General features: G+C 34.6%; 5 protein-coding genes and 3 pseudogenes across 8 annotated transcripts, besides 2 other annotated features; 6 read left to right on the forward strand and 2 right to left on the reverse strand.

The window, feature by feature from the left end:
* Positions 1–258: 258 nt before the first annotated feature.
* Positions 259–621, forward strand: TVAGG3_1074970 (uncharacterized protein; the record flags this gene model as incomplete). The annotated part of the gene is made up of 1 exon (XM_051256501.1): positions 259–621. The coding sequence occupies one exon, from the start codon at positions 259–261 to the stop codon at positions 619–621; it is 363 nt and encodes a 120-aa protein (XP_051076277.1).
* Positions 622–639: 18 nt separating this feature from the next.
* Positions 640–882, forward strand: TVAGG3_1074980 (serine threonine-protein phosphatase family; the record flags this gene model as incomplete). Its single annotated transcript, XM_051256502.1, has 1 exon — positions 640–882. One exon carries the CDS (start codon positions 640–642, stop codon positions 880–882), a length of 243 nt encoding a protein of 80 aa, XP_051076278.1.
* Positions 883–886: 4 nt separating this feature from the next.
* Positions 887–1,734, reverse strand: TVAGG3_1074990 (annotated as a pseudogene). Its single transcript has one exon. A coding segment is annotated over exon 1 (848 nt).
* A 449-nt stretch (positions 1,735–2,183) lies between these two features.
* Positions 2,184–15,829: part of a mobile genetic element that runs on past the window's edge.
* On the forward strand, positions 4,929–5,093 carry TVAGG3_1075010 (uncharacterized protein; the record flags this gene model as incomplete). Its single annotated transcript, XM_051256503.1, has 1 exon — positions 4,929–5,093. One exon carries the CDS (start codon positions 4,929–4,931, stop codon positions 5,091–5,093), a length of 165 nt encoding a protein of 54 aa, XP_051076279.1.
* On the forward strand, positions 5,113–5,694 carry TVAGG3_1075020 (annotated as a pseudogene). Its single transcript has one exon. A coding segment is annotated over exon 1 (582 nt).
* Positions 8,641–10,239: a mobile genetic element.
* On the forward strand, positions 12,337–12,672 carry TVAGG3_1075040 (organellar and viral DNA polymerase type B; the record flags this gene model as incomplete). Its single annotated transcript, XM_051256504.1, has 1 exon — positions 12,337–12,672. The coding sequence occupies one exon, from the start codon at positions 12,337–12,339 to the stop codon at positions 12,670–12,672; it is 336 nt and encodes a 111-aa protein (XP_051076280.1).
* TVAGG3_1075050 (KilA, N-terminal/APSES-type HTH, DNA-binding family) lies at positions 14,103–14,942 on the forward strand (the record flags this gene model as incomplete). Its single annotated transcript, XM_051256505.1, has 1 exon — positions 14,103–14,942. The coding sequence occupies one exon, from the start codon at positions 14,103–14,105 to the stop codon at positions 14,940–14,942; it is 840 nt and encodes a 279-aa protein (XP_051076281.1).
* Positions 14,958–15,828, reverse strand: TVAGG3_1075060 (annotated as a pseudogene). The gene has a single exon. A coding segment is annotated over exon 1 (871 nt).

Here is a 15,829-nt window from a genome sequence, read left to right on the forward strand (position 1 = left end):
AAGATATAAACGACTATGAGTTTAGATATGACAAGATAGAATATGAGAGAGGTCCTATAAACCGGAGAAAGTGTCATAACAAAGAAATTTTATTAGTAAGTAAATGTGGTTTGAAATCGGATTGTTAGTTTTAGGTTTTTTCCATTGTGTCATTTATTTATTTGACGTGGCAGAAAAGTACAGAGAATATGAAGATGAACCAATGCCTGCAAATGTTCAGTATATGTACTCGTAAGAGATATTTTTATCTAATATTAAATGGACGCACAGAACTTAGCGAATGCACAGCAACCTGGACAACCAAACCCAGAGAATATTCCAAATGAAGTTAGAATACAAACTGCAATGGCAAACTATGGTCAAGTGCCAACAGATGTACAAATGCAAACTGCAATGTCAAATGACGCTGCGTTAGGTTTGCCACCATGGTATGCAAATATGAGATGGAAAGAGTTTTATACAAACCCTGAGGTGGGATATAAACAACTTTATGCAGATGACGCGAACACAGGAGTTGACCCAGAATATGTTTTCTACCAGAGGAGAAACAGAATGTATGAGCTCCAGTTAAAGAATGCTATGGAACTCAACAGGAAACGTAAGAGACTAGGCGGACATTAGATTTTTACATATAGTAAAATGGGTTTCTTCAGTAAGATAGGAAACTTCTTCAGAAGAGTTGGAAGAGGTATATGGAATGGAATAAAATCTGTCGGAAGAGGAGTATGGAACGGTGTCAAAAATATTGGTAAAAGAGTAGGTCAGTTTGTTGGTATTATACCTAAAGACCCTGAACCAGAAGAACAAGCTCCTGTTATACAACAGCCTGAACCTGCACCACAGTCTAGTTGGCAACCAAATCCAACACCTCAACCGTATTAAAAAATTATATTTTTACCGTTCGATAGTAGTTGTATATGAAACTAAGTTCTAAGTAAAACACATGGTATAATGGAATTATTCTTTTTCTTCCATCTGTAGTAAACCATACTTGAAAGTCTGAAATACTTCCACTTGGTGGTTCGTATAACTTTGTAGGTTTTTCGTAAAAGTCATTTGCCAAGCATAAGAAAGAGTTTTGGGCGCCAGAAAATGAAGCATGAACTATCACAGCATCTTGGTCGAAAACATCTTTAAATAAATATGGTTCATCTCTTGCATATCGACTGTAGATATTTGCTAAAGGAGGTTCAACTTTCTGATTTAACATTCTTTGCAAATAATACCATGACATTGCAGTGAATTCTGTATATATTTGTTCGTCTTTATTTGGATTGTCTTCGTAGATTTGAAATGACACTTGTGAATTTTGCTTGTCATATACAATTCTCACATAAAGTGTGCTATTGGTATTCGCATATTCATCAGCATATTTTGCATAACATGAATTTATTTTATCTTCTATATTTTTTAATGCAGCCTGTAGAGAAGATGAGAGGTCAACTTGTATTAGTTCAATTTCTTCCACATTTTTCGTTTCCCTTCAGATGTATAATCTATATGAAACCTTACAATAAATGGAAAACCTGTTTGAACTTGTGAAACAAACTTCATTCTACGAAAGCCAATAGCTTTTGTGACAGATGGGTCTCTTAACCATCTTAATGGGTAGTCAAAACGATAGCCTTCATTCTTTAGATTGTCTATGTCAACCTTTTGACCGACATTAGTAAAAAGTTCATCTAATGGTTTAGTTGTAGCAACTCTTGAATTTTCTTTTTCTATTGGAAGCATATTTTATCTATAATAAAATGTCAAATGAAACAGCGTCCTATGCGAGAAATACAACACAACCGACAACTCATTATGCAAGCTCTAAATAAGAACACACAAACTTTTCAAACTATTCTAAGATATCTGAGTCATTGAAAGAAGGAAACTTAAAACTGACAATAAACCCAATGACAGATGAGTTTCTGTTTCAAGACAATAAGAACCATACTGTCTGTATAAATCCAACAAAAGGAACTTTAAACGAGAAACCTATAAATGAACTTCTTTTGAAAGCAGATGTTGACAACAAAGCTGACAAAGAATATGTAGACGATGCAATAGCAAAAGAAGAAGAAAGAGCTAACAATGCTTATGCAACAAAAGAACATACTCATCCTGAACTAGCAGACAAAACATATGTTGACAATAAAATGTCAAGTGAAGTGACAAGAGCTGAAAACGAATATTCTAAAAAGACTCATATACATTCTATATCTGATATTACAAACTTACAAGAAACCTTAAACAGGAAAAGTGCCGTTGGACATACACATACCATTGCAAATATTACAAACTTACAAGAAACCTTAAACATGAAAAGTGCCGTTGGACATACACATACCATTGCAAATATTACAAACTTACAAGAAACCTTAAACATGAAAAGTGCCGTTGACATACACATACCATTGCAAATATTACAAACTTACAAGAAACCTTAAACATGAAAAGTGCCGTTGGACATACACATACATCTTCTGAAATAACAGACTTAAACGTTAGCCTTGAAATAAAGCAGATAAAAATATGTCAATGAAATATACCAAAGTTTGATAGGAACAAAAAATATTGAAACTATTGTTGGTGACTTTTCTGTCAATGAAGAAAATAAATATTTTAGATGGCAGTTGGTACAGTCCTTAAAAAATGGTACACGGCATAAACTCATTCCGAAAAATAACAATGAAATGTATGTAAGCTATAAAAGAATGATGGTACACAAGTTAAAGTTCCATTAGACAACAACTGCTACTTAAACTTATATGGAGACGAACAAAGAAATATTTAAGAGTTTATGAAATGGCAGATATGACATTGCCTGACCCAGCTCCAGCACCACATTATTATGACTATGGAGATGACGACAGAACACCACATGTAGATGAACAAAAGCTAACATTATATTTAGATTATTATAGATATAAAGATATAATGCAATAGAAAAAACGAGAATAGTATATTATTATACAGATGACAGAAATATATTATAGTCAAGATTTTACCTACCCTGAAAACATAAGATTATATTATAAAAAATTCTGACACAAACCAGAAGAAACCTGAAATAGTTGCATTATATTTTAAGTTCAAAAGAGACAATCCTATATATCTCATATGTTGATTTAATGAACCCAGTAGGTTCTATTTATACATCTATGGATGCAAGAGGTCCTCAAGTAATGTTTGGTGTTGGTGCATGGGAACAAATAGTCGACAGGTTTTTGTATTGTGCAAACTCTTCAAAGGAAACAGGTGGAAGTAAAACGATTTCAGGTGAAAATTTACCTGCACACAGTCATTACATAGATTTAAGTACATCTCAAGCAGGTTGGCATAAGCATAGATATTGGGATTGGTCAGGAATGACAAAAGGTAAAGGATATGATGTTAAGACGACGTTAAGTTTGCTATAAATTGTTACTGGGATGACACGCAGGGAGAAGGAAACCATACACATTTCGTTTCAGGATATACACAAACAACGGGACAAAGTAAAGAATACATGCCACCTTACATGACAGTTTACGCATGGTATAGAATTGCTTAGTCGTCATTTTCAAACTTCTTTAGCATATTCGTCAGGAGTTGTCTTATATTTGTTAGGAACTGTCTTTGAAAGTATACCACCTTGAACTTTGACAAGTTTGAAACGAGGTCTGGCAATAGTAGTTTTATCTTCTGCTTGCAGTGTGTACATTTTGCCATGTTTGCCTAAAACTTCATAAATATTCTCTTGTATACTTTCTTTATTTTTACGAACACGAATGTGAGTACCTGTCGGGTTCCATTGTTGTCATAGTCAATAGTATTTTCATATGGGTCGCGTTTAGGTATTTCTATTTTTACTTTGTCACCTTTCTGAAGTTTGAAGCCCGGCATTCTTTCTTGTTTGTCTCTTTTGACTAAATTATTAAATATATAGTCTTTCTCTAAGTCAGGGTTGTTTTTCATTTCTTCGGGAGTGGTTTCCCAAACCTTTTTGTTTACGGTTATTGTAAATATTTAAACTTGTCTCATCTTTGCCATGGAGAAGTGTCTTATTTGTCGTCATATGACATTTCATTTGCTCACCACCTTGTGGTTGTTTTAAGTCTCTTAACATTTTTATACAACCGTCAATGACACCAAGAGCAGAATGGTTTTTGGTCGACAATGAAATATTGGTTTACATTTTTTGAACGCAGATAGTTTTTTACATCATCTGATTTGAAAGAACTTTCACAGTCAGATGTCAGTTTTGTTGGATGGTATTTGTCAACGAATATTGTCAAAGCAGTTTTTACATCTAAAATATTTTGGACCATATATGTATGGCTTCACAGTATCTTGTGTTTTGACCAACAATATTAACCAGTATGGTGGTCCATCTGTTCTAACTCTCGGAATGTTTTCCAAGATATCCATAAACCAAGCATTTGGTGTTGAACTAAAGATTTTTATCATGAGTGCTTTCTTTGTCGCTTTAGAAACATAGGGGTCCTTGTCGGATTCGTCATTTTTTACCCTATAAGAAATGGGTTTATTTGGCGCATTAGCAGGAGTCGCAATCTAGATTTTTACCCGCAGTGGAACAATAGCCAGAGGTGTATTTGGAGTTGGAAGGAAGATTTGAGTACATTAAGTATACTTAAAGAGAAAGCACAACCTATTATACAAACTTAACAGAAAGGTTGGATGTAGCACGAGATGCCACCACAATCTTATTCCAAATCCTGAAACAAGAGGAAAAGTTCAAGGATGGATGGAACATGTAGGAAGACAAGCAGGAAACGCTATTATAACAAAGCAAATGACTACTATAACCAAGCAGGACACTATATGGACCAAGGTGAAAGATTCTTTAACAGAGGATATAACCATGCACAACAGTGGGTAAAACAAAACCAACCTCAACCGCCTCAAACGTGGGAATGTAAAGTTTTTATTGAGATGAAATGAACAATGCAGCATTGAGACAAATGAGTTCAAGATGGATTGTCGGCTTCCAGCATTTTAAACCGATACCATATAGTCAGGCTCAACATGTGAAACTGAATGATATTATTAAAGGAACCATCCCACCTCCACAACAACAACCAGTTGAAAACAAACCAAACTAAATTTTTTTACTGAGATGAAATGACCGAAGAAGTTGAAAACGGTAGATTTGACACCACAAACAAAAAGTTCAGAACCATTGTCAAACCTGTCAAAGAACTTACAGATGAAGAGAAAAATTCAATAATAGAAAGTGCCAGTCTGGAAATACAAACCCTAACTATAAAGTCACTTTTCATAGAAATGGAACGGCTAGTATCTCAAAAAGAAACAGACTCTCACAAATAAAATATTGAAGTCTGAAGGAGCTTTCGAGACAACATATGGAAAAGTTTACTTCACTGACCAACAGTTCATTATAGAACATCTCATTGACTTAGAGTCGAAATATTCTAAACTTTACAACAAACACAAAAAGTTGAAAGGAAAACAAAAACAAATGGCATATGATATTTATGAAGATGTTGACGACACAACTGTTCCTGCAAGTGAAGTAAAGTCAGAGGAACCGAAAAGTGACGAAAAACCGATAGAAGAAGAAAAACCAAAAACTGAAGATAAACCAAACCAAAGTTTAGTTTCCAAACTAAACCAAGTCAACCTTCATTAGCTGGTATGGGTTGGCGTCAAAGACTTATGGCAGCAGGCAGTTATGTTAAGTAAAGAAAAAAATATTTTTTTTCTTTTATAAAAATGCCCCCATATAGAATGGATAGAAAGTCTGCTAGAATAAAAGCAGAGTTACAAAGATATGGTTGGAGAGTTTCGAAGAATTTTAAATATAGGAAGGGAAGACCCATAAAAGTCTATGACAAATTGTCTGGTCTTCGCTACGAAATGGATTTGGAAACAGCACGTGCCAATTATCCAAACAGACTAGAGAGGTTAGAAGAAGAACGTCTTATGGACATGCCTTTCGATGTTAGTGAACCTCAAGTTGAAGGACACGACGGCTTTGCCAGATTCTACTGGAAACATGACGAACAATTGCATCCTTTGAGAAGGAAAAAAGGAAAAGGTGAAGACACACATGCTCCCATGGAAAGAACAAGATATGCATATGAAAAGTATCGTGAAGTTAGAAGTCAAATTACATCTGGTCGAACCTTTACAGTAAACTTTGACGAAGGAAAGAACAAAGAAGGCTTCATGGGTGTACTTGCTGCCATACAAGACGGAAATAAGAAAGGACACAATCTCAGATTGACCATAACAGATTTGGATGGTCACATTTACTATGCACATGGCAATGAACAAACAGCCGCAAAACTTCTTGACGCTTTCAAGACTACAAAGAGAGAACAAATGGTTGACTCCGACTCAGACATTTTGAATGCAATTGAAGGAATTGCAAGTGTCAAGTTCGAATGGTACCAACCTAACCCTCAAGCAGTCAGACAACATGCTGGATACTTCCCGTTCATAAATAAGTCTGACATTGACTTGACAAGGTATGGAATTTACAATTCAATTGAAACAATTGTTAATGAACCTTGTATTCTTACATGTCTCAGGAACTCTGGTCTTGTTACAGATGAGAAGATGAAGTATCTTGAGTCATGTGTGAAGACAAGGTACATTCTCAGAGGTCAATTGGCAAAAATTGCACCGTTGGCAAATGTCAATATCCGAGTCAACATACCTACAGCTAAAGGTTCTTCACATGACGACTATGTTGTTGAGTTCAATTTACCATGGTTGAAGATTGTAATTGTCCACAACCACTTCATGTTGAACGAAAGTCTTACAAACCCATTGTTCGGAAAAGGCAAGTGCAACATTGTCAGAGCTGTAAACATTCTTTTCGAGAAAGGTTTGTTGGAACCAATTCCAGATGACAAGCTGACAGAAACTTTTGTACCAAAAGACGAAACAAACTTTTCATTGTTAGCAAGACCAAAAGTTGTTCCAGACAAAGTTCTAGTACAAAAGAAGTACACAATTCCACAAGGAGTTGGATTGTTCGGATACCAACCTGAACCAGAAGAACTTCCAATGAGGTTGCAAGAACTTCAAGATGCTATAAACAAACTTCCATTGAGACATCCAATTGACGTCAAATTGTATTGGAGAGCATCTGAGTTAGGTCAGAAGGTTTTATATGAAACAGGTTGCTTCGACGATGTTTATGAGATAACAGGAGAAGTTTCTCAGAAGATAAGAGACTCACTTGAATTTCCACAAACTGGACCAATTGGTTGCGACAAGTTCGACTCAAACGAAAAGATATACTATGTCGACCTTAACGCTGCATACATGAGGTTTGTCCAATATATTCCGACTGGAATTCCAAACGAAGATGGTGAGTTCCCGGGAAGGAACTATACAGTTGGAAAAGTCATACAACAACTGTATGATATTAGGAAAGCTTCAAACCCCAAACTTGCAATGACACTCAAATTGCTTATGAATTCGACATGGGGATATTCCATTAAGAAACCTCAAGAGATGAAGAGTAAACATTATGAGAAGGTCGACAACTTTGTTGAAAGGTTTTCTCCTTTTGTTTTGAAGTACGAATTCACTCAAGGTCAAAGTGGCTTAGTAACCACATTAAAACCTATTGTCGAACATTGGTCTTACCCTCAGTTCGCAAAAGCAGTCCTTGACGAGTACAACAAATTCTTCTCCGAAGTCAAATCGAAAGTCAAGGTTTACTATGAGAACATTGACGCACTCATGACGAACGAAGAAGGCTATAACAAACTCATTGAAATGGGCATGGTCGGTGAGAAGATGGGTCGATTCAAATTGGACAAAATTTTCACCGAAGTTCATGTAATATCGAAAAGGAAATATTGGGGCATACTTGAAGACGGCACAGAAATAAAACATTGCATGAAGTAAAAAATTTTTATTCGAATTTGAATTTAAATGTGGGAATTCTTGGGAAAGGGTTCTCTCTGTTTGGAAGTAGTATCCAAGGACGCTTGGCAAAGAACTTTATAATGGCTTCCTTCTTTGCTTGCTTTATGTCGTCGTAGGCTGTCCCGTCTGGTACCTCAATTGGAATTCCAGTCGAAGTCTCGAGATTCAAGGCAGCCCTTCCCGTTATCCAACCGTTAACAAGCTTGCCTTTTACATTCTGCCTGAGGAAGTCTTTAACAAGCTCGTTAATTTCAATTAGGTAAATTGCCTCGTCGGTAGGTTCGACCTCGACCATTGCTACTGTCAGTAAAAGTACTGCTACTGTCAGTAAAAGTACTGCTACTGTCAGTAAAAGTACTGCTACTGTCAGTAAAAGTACTGCTACTGTCAGTAAAAGTACTGCTACTGTCAGTAAAAGTACTGCTACTGTCAGTAAAAGTACTGCTACTGTCAGTAAAAAGGAAAATTTGAGAGGGTTTTCGACGATAAAGTACTGCTACTGTCAGTAAAAGTACTGCTACTGTCAGTAAAAGTACTGCTACTGTCAGAAAAAGTACTGCTACTGTCAGAAAAAGTACTGCTACTGTCAGTAAAAGTACTGCTACTGTCAGAAAAAGTACTGCTACTGTCAGTAAAAGTACTGCTACTGTCAGTAGCAGTACTGCTAGTAGCAGAGATTTTTATCGTTGTGGTCCGACGGTTAAGCCACAAACGAATGTCCCACGTCCCACCAACCCAGTCTATAGATCCGTATTTTTCCCAAGTGAGCGGGGTATCTCCAATCCCAGCCCTATCGTCCTCCCAGTGTCAGTTTTCAATATAAAATCCAAATTTTTTTTGAAAATAAAAATTTCGAGAAATTTTTCTGATTTTTTTTTCTTTGATTTCAATAATTCAAAATAAATTTGGGACTAAAAAGACACTATTTAATGAAATTCATATGAGTGAATGTGGATAAATACTCTCAAAACATACAATTTATCTATTTTTTCTTTATATTATCAACTAATTAGTGATAATTTTTTTTGAATCAGATTTTTTTTTCATTAAAAACATAATATATAACACAACAATGATGCACACATACGTATCTACACATCAAAATATAAAGCTTGTTTTGGTCTGGGCATCCCAACCCAAAATTCTTTAAAAATTGAATAAAATTGAATACTTGGGGCTGGGATACCCATCCCAAAACCGAATTGAATTTTTTGAATTAAAGAATATATTTATGTATTTATAATATACATATGATGTCTATAAAAAATACTAAATTCTAAAAAAAATTCAATTTATTCAAAACGTATACTAAGTGATCACTTCATTAGTAGGATCAGCAATCCTACTAAATGGTGAGAACGCCACTAACTAAAAAGGGAGTCCTTGGAGCTCTTGATCTCTTGTCAGTAGAGTTCATAATGAGGCATGGCATCTACTGATTAGAGATCAGAGCAATCCTACCTTACCTTCAGGAGCTACAAAGCTCCTAATCGTTACGAGAGGGAGCCTTGGAGCTCCTGAAGCTCATCAGCAGAGGCTATTTAGCATTTGGGCCTCTTCTGATGAAAGATGCGAAACACGTCTACGAACCAGGAGCTTCAAAACTTCTAATCCTTACTAAAGGGAGCTTTGGAGCTCCTGAGTCTCCATCAACAGAGTCCCAGATGGTAAATGTCCTTTGCTGATGAAAGATGCGAAACACATCTACGAACCAGGAGCTCCAAAGCTCCTAATCCTTACGAAAGGGAGCTTTGGAGCTCCTGAAACTCCTTTTACTATAAAATAGGACAGTTTTCTTCTGAGGTTCTCATCAAATCTAAGACTTCAGAAGAAAGCTGTCCTATCAATGTATACTTACACTCTCATGGACTACAAGTGTACAATTTTAAGGCAGAGATTATCCGAGGCCTCTCATCAAATGAGGGACCTCGGATAATCTCTACCTTATGTAGTCAAATAACTTTTCTCACTATTTAGGAACAAAAGAACAAGAGTTGGAGTACTTTAAGGCAAGATTCTTCCGAAATCTCTCATCGAATGAGAGACTTCGGAAGGACCTTGCCAAATCCTTGAACGCCAATATCCTTGGAACTGAGCTAGAACCAGGGAGAAGTAGCATACTATAGAGCACGATGGTAATCTCGGAAATGCTTATATCGCCCCAAGCACAATATTTAAGAAGTCTAACTCATATATACAAGAAGTCAGGCTGAATAGATATTGTGCATATGGTTTGCAGAACTCTCATGATATTTAAAATTCATGTTATCCCAAAAAGGTGACACTTTGGGTGTATCGTCCATCCCAGGGATGCAAAAATCACATCACCTTGGATCTATAACCCAGTCCATTCCCAAACCAGAGGAACCTAAAGAACCACAACAGTCTCCTCAGCAACCTCAGTTCCAGCAAGTACCTCCGAATTACTACCAATTTCCACCTCAAGGTTACTACCCACCACAAGGCTTCCCGAACTACCCTCCTCAGCCTATGCCTTACTTCCCCAACCCTTGGATGTTCCAGCAAGCTCCACCCCAGCAATTCCAATCTCAGTCCAAGAGAGACCAAGACTTCGAAGAAGGTCTGAACCGCTTACGCAAAGAGTATGCTACAGCTCCAATTGAGAGAAAGTTGTTCCCGGACCAAAAATATAATTTAGGTGAAGAGGTTAGATCTAACCTCATTTCTAACCTCATTTCTAACCTCTTGAATTTTCATGAATTTTATATATTAATGTTTTCGCTAAGCCACTTTGTGCCGTCAGTCAGTCAGTCAGTCAATGAAATTTACACCAAAAATATAATTTAGGTGAAGAGGTTAGATCTAACCTCATTTCTAACCTCATTTCTACCCTCTTGAATTTTCATGAATTTCCTTAAGATAGAAAAAATAAAGTTAGTTTTATTTTTATTTATTTTTTTATTTTGTATAAAAGATATGATTTCAGGGATTTTTTTGACGAAGTGTCAATCTTCACTTCGTCAAAAATAACAGTTATATAATGAAAAAGTGAAAGTTATTCTTCATTTTTTTGTATTTGACGAGAATGTCGGGTAGATGGTTAGATCTAACCTCATTTCTACCCTCTTGAATTTTCATGAATTTCCTTAAGATAGAAAAAATAAAGTTAGTTTTATTTTTATTTATTTTTTTATTTTGTATAAAAGATATGATTTCAGGGATTTTTTTGACGAAGTGTCAATCTTCACTTCGTCAAAAATAACAGTTATATAATGAAAAAGTGAAAGTTATTCTTCATTTTTTTGTATTTGACGAGAATGTCGGGTAGATGGTTAGATCTAACCTCATTTCTACCCTCTTGAATTTTCATGAATTTCCTTAAGATAGAAAAAATAAAGTTAGTTTTATTTTTATTTATTTTTTTATTTTGTATAAAAGATATGATTTCAGGGATTTTTTTGACGAAGTGTCAATCTTCACTTCGTCAAAAATAACAGTTATATAATGAAAAAGTGAAAGTTATTCTTCATTTTTTTGTATTTGACGAGAATGTCGGGTAGATGGTTAGATCTAACCTCATTTCTAACCTCATTTCTACCCTCTTGAATTTTGTATAAAAAGCAACCGCCGGAATTCGGACTGTTGCTATATTCTTCACAAAATGCTTGTTTTGAGGTCGAGCCACTTTTGGCTCCACCGTATTCTTTCAACCAAAACTCATGAATTCAGCAAAAATAAAGTTTATGTTAGCATGTTAGATCTAACACGTTTTCTAACATTTTTTCTAACATCGTAAAAAACACACAAAACTCAAGAATTTTATACAGAATTTCCTTAAGATAGAAAAAATAAAGTTAGTTTTTTTTAAAAAATATTTTTTATTTTTATTGTAAGAACATGTTAGCAACAACAGCACCAAACTCGTTAGTCATGAATCCAACATCTATGCTAGTAGAAATGAAAAGCTTCATTCCTTCTTCATATACTTTTGAAACAGAAATCCAGAAGATAAAGCAAGAACTTTTAACAAGTAATTTAGACTGTAGTGCGAAAGATGAAACAAATGAAGAATATCTTTATGAAATGCAGGACATTATTGACCATTTGCCTAAACTACCTGAAATCCAACAACAAAAACTCACTATTCCTGAATTCGACGAAATTGAAGTGAAACCAACTGACTCAGTAGAAATTAAGAAATTCATACGTAAAGTAAATTATGAATTCCTTGGTTTTCATTGCAACCATAAGGTTATGGACAAAGATTGCGATATGGTATATAAGAATGTTTCTGACATATATAAATCTGAAGAATTTAAGACCTACGACAACTTTGTTTCGTTAGTTGCTGAATGTGTTTGGGAAATAAGAGATAAAGATAGAAGAGGCAAAGTATGGAACAAACAAATAAGACCCGCTATGTTTGAGATGAAGAGAGCAATTGACGCTTTAGTTGTTTTAGCTGGTTTTATTTCAATGTATAACGCAAAAATGAACCCGCAATGTTCAAAATGTAAGGCAGCAATTAGGAAATATAACTACTCAGTCAAAGAGATAGAAAGAATGAGAAACGACTATGCAGACTTAAAGAAAGAAGCAGAAAAGCCAGCAGAAGATAAAATGGACATGTTAGCATTTCTGAACAAAAACTATCCAACTGCTGACGATTTCCTATTATCTGACGTCAAGAAGAAGTATAAAGAAACCTTCGGCATAGTTAAAACATTCGATGTACTAAAAGAAGAAATAGAAGCTACAAAACTGTTTAAAGTCATGAACCATCGCAACATATACCATGTAAAACGCTTGTAAATAGTTATGTTAGAAAAGAGGTTAGAAAACGTGTTAGATCTAACATGTTAACATAAACATTATTTTTTCTATCTTAAGGAAATTCACGAGAATTCATGAGTTTTGTGTGTTTTGGACCATGTTAGAAAAGAGATTAGAAAACGTGTTAGATCTAACATGTTAACATAAACATTATTTTTTCTATCTTAAGGAAATTCACGAGAATTCATGAGTTTTGTGTGTTTTGGACCATGTTAGAAAAGAGGTTAGAAAACGTGTTAGATCTAACATGTTAACATAAACATTATTTTTTCTATCTTAAGGAAATTCACGAGAATTCATGAGTTTTGTGTGTTTTGGACCATGTTAGAAAAGAGGTTAGAAAACGTGTTAGATCTAACATGCTAACATAAACATTATTTTTGCTGAATTCAGCACAAAATTCTGAGTAAAATGGCATATGGCATGTGTCAAACCGTTGAGTTTTCACAAAATTCCAAAAATAACGCTAATTTTTTATAAAATTTGACGAAGTGCAAATCTTCACTTCGTGTCATAATGTAAAAATAACGCTAATTTTTTATAAAATTTGACGAAGTGCAAATCTTCACTTCGTGTCATAATGTAAAAATAACGCTAATTTTTTATAAAATTTGACGAAGTGCAAATCTTCACTTCGTGTCATAATGTAAAAATAACGCTAATTTTTTATAAAATTTGACGAAGTGCAAATCTTCACTTCGTGTCATAATGTAAAAATAACGCTAATTTTTTATAAAATTTGACGAAGTGCAAATCTTCACTTCGTGTCATAATGTAAAAATAACGCTAATTTTTTATAAAATTTGACGAAGTGCAAATCTTCACTTCGTGTCATAATGTAAAAATAACGCTAATTTTTTATAAAATTTGACGAAGTGCAAATCTTCACTTCGTGTCATAATGTAAAAATAACGCTAATTTTTTATAAAATTTGACGAAGTGCAAATCTTCACTTCGTGTCATAATGTAAAAATAACGCTAATTTTTTATAAAATTTGACGAAGTGCAAATCTTCACTTCGTGTCATAATGTAAAAATAACGTTTACCATGTAAAACGCTTATAAAATAACTGAGGTGAAAAATTAGGTGAAAAAACAGGTGAAATCTCACCTCTTCACCTAAACATTATTTTTGATGAAAAATGACCAAATTTCATGAATTTCCTCATATGCTTGCTTCCCTCGGAAAACCGAGAGAAGAGATTCCGTATGAAAATCGTGAAAAATTGCCAAATGGTTTGAGAGGATATTATGTACATAGACTTCTTGTAAATGCTGTAGCAATGTGGGCTTCACATAAAATATATTTTTATTGAAAAATGACCAAATTTCATGAATTTCCTTAAGATAGAAAAAATAAAGTTAGTTTTATTTTTATTTATTTTTTTATTTTGTATGTAAAGACAGATATGTCAACAACAGAGAACACAACAACAGTTATAGTTCATGAAGCTATAAATGAAGAATATGAGTGGGTTCAGTTTAACAAACAACTCCGTCTCATTTGTTCGGTCAAAGACGATATGTACCAAATGCAAAGTATTTTGACAGCATGTTTTGCTCCAGATACTAAGAAACCACAAGACTGGTTTAGGAACCAAAGCACACAAGAACTTTTGAGCGAAGCACAGCGAGACATACTTTTTTCTGAAAACAGTGAAGAACAGCGAGTAAGTAAAAAACCCCAGTCGCCAAAACTCTATGAAAATCGTGAAAAATTGCCAAATGGTTTGAGAGGATATTATGTACATAGACTTCTTGTAAATGCTGTTGCAATGTGGGCTTCGCCTCGTTATGCTTGGTATATTTACAGACTTCTTGACGAAATTCATAGACAAGAACGTGAAGAGATGGAAAACAAGCTTGAAGCAAAAGACAAAAGCATTCAGAAAAGAATACCACGTTCGGTACCAAAAGGAAAGGAAAAGAACTATAAGTATATGATTTATACTGAAGAGTTGGAAAATGAAGAAGATAAAGATATGGTTATGTTGCATTTAGTCAGAAGAAACAACAAAAGCTTTTACGACCTTGCTAAGATTTACAAATCTGACAGAAATTGGTTCTATCGCGAAAACTTACCGATTTCAATGACCCCAAATGAAGATGTGAAACAAATAGTTCAAGATACGTTACCTCAAACACACTATGATATGAAAGGTTGTACAATACTTACCTTCAAAGAAGACTTACCGCTACTGAAAGAAAAAATAACAGAGTATTTTGACAACTTCAAACAAGTAGGGTAGATGAACCATTTATTTTTATTGACTTTTTACAATTTGAACTTTGTTTGCGTAGATATGAATTCTGAAAGAAGTATGAGGGTCTTGTATGACTTTGTACTTCTCCATAGTTCATGTCTGTCAAACTTACCTGCCATGGACTCTTTCATAAGTTCCATGAAATCGTCTTCGGACAATCCGGGGAAAAGTATTATGTCAGTAAGTATTCTTTTAACATCCTTACTTAAACTCTTTGCTGTCTGTACACAAATGACAACTGAGATGTTAAAGTGTCTGAGCTTCTTAAGAATTCGACACATATCTTGTTCTCTATTCTTTAACAAAGGATGAGAGGCGAAATCATCTAAGATAAGAAGACATCTATGAGGGTAAGTCTTCCAATCGTAAGATTGCAATTTTTCGAAATGTATTCTATCTCTTTCTGTTTGTTTCTGAAGTGTTTCTTCTCTAATATTCTCTGCATTTCCTCATTTGGGTCTTTAAACTTAGAATTTATATACTCATTTATAGCATTATACTTCAAAACTCTTCTTTGGTACTTCTTTATCCAATCTAACAACTCAGTATCCTTTATACATACTAACTTTGACTTCTTTATAATATCTTTGAACGAATTGACGGTTTGGTCAAATTGACCAGAAGTACTACAAATAACAACTAACTCATAGAATGGGTTCTTCTCATCTAGTTCTTGTTGTTGTGCAGCCATTTTAAGATAAGTGAAAGTCTTACCAGACCCAGGTGGTGCAATTAGACCTGTTATACCATTCTGAGCAAATAAGAACTTGTCATGTATAGGCTTTATCTGAGCATTTTCTAACTTCCTCTTGTTCTTGTTTAAAACATTCTCAAATTTCTTGTCAATGTCAGCAAACTTTTTTTCTAACATA

This window comes from Trichomonas vaginalis (assembly GCF_026262505.1).
Source record: "Trichomonas vaginalis G3 chromosome Unknown ctg_114, whole genome shotgun sequence".
NCBI lineage: Eukaryota > Parabasalia > Trichomonadida > Trichomonadidae > Trichomonas > Trichomonas vaginalis.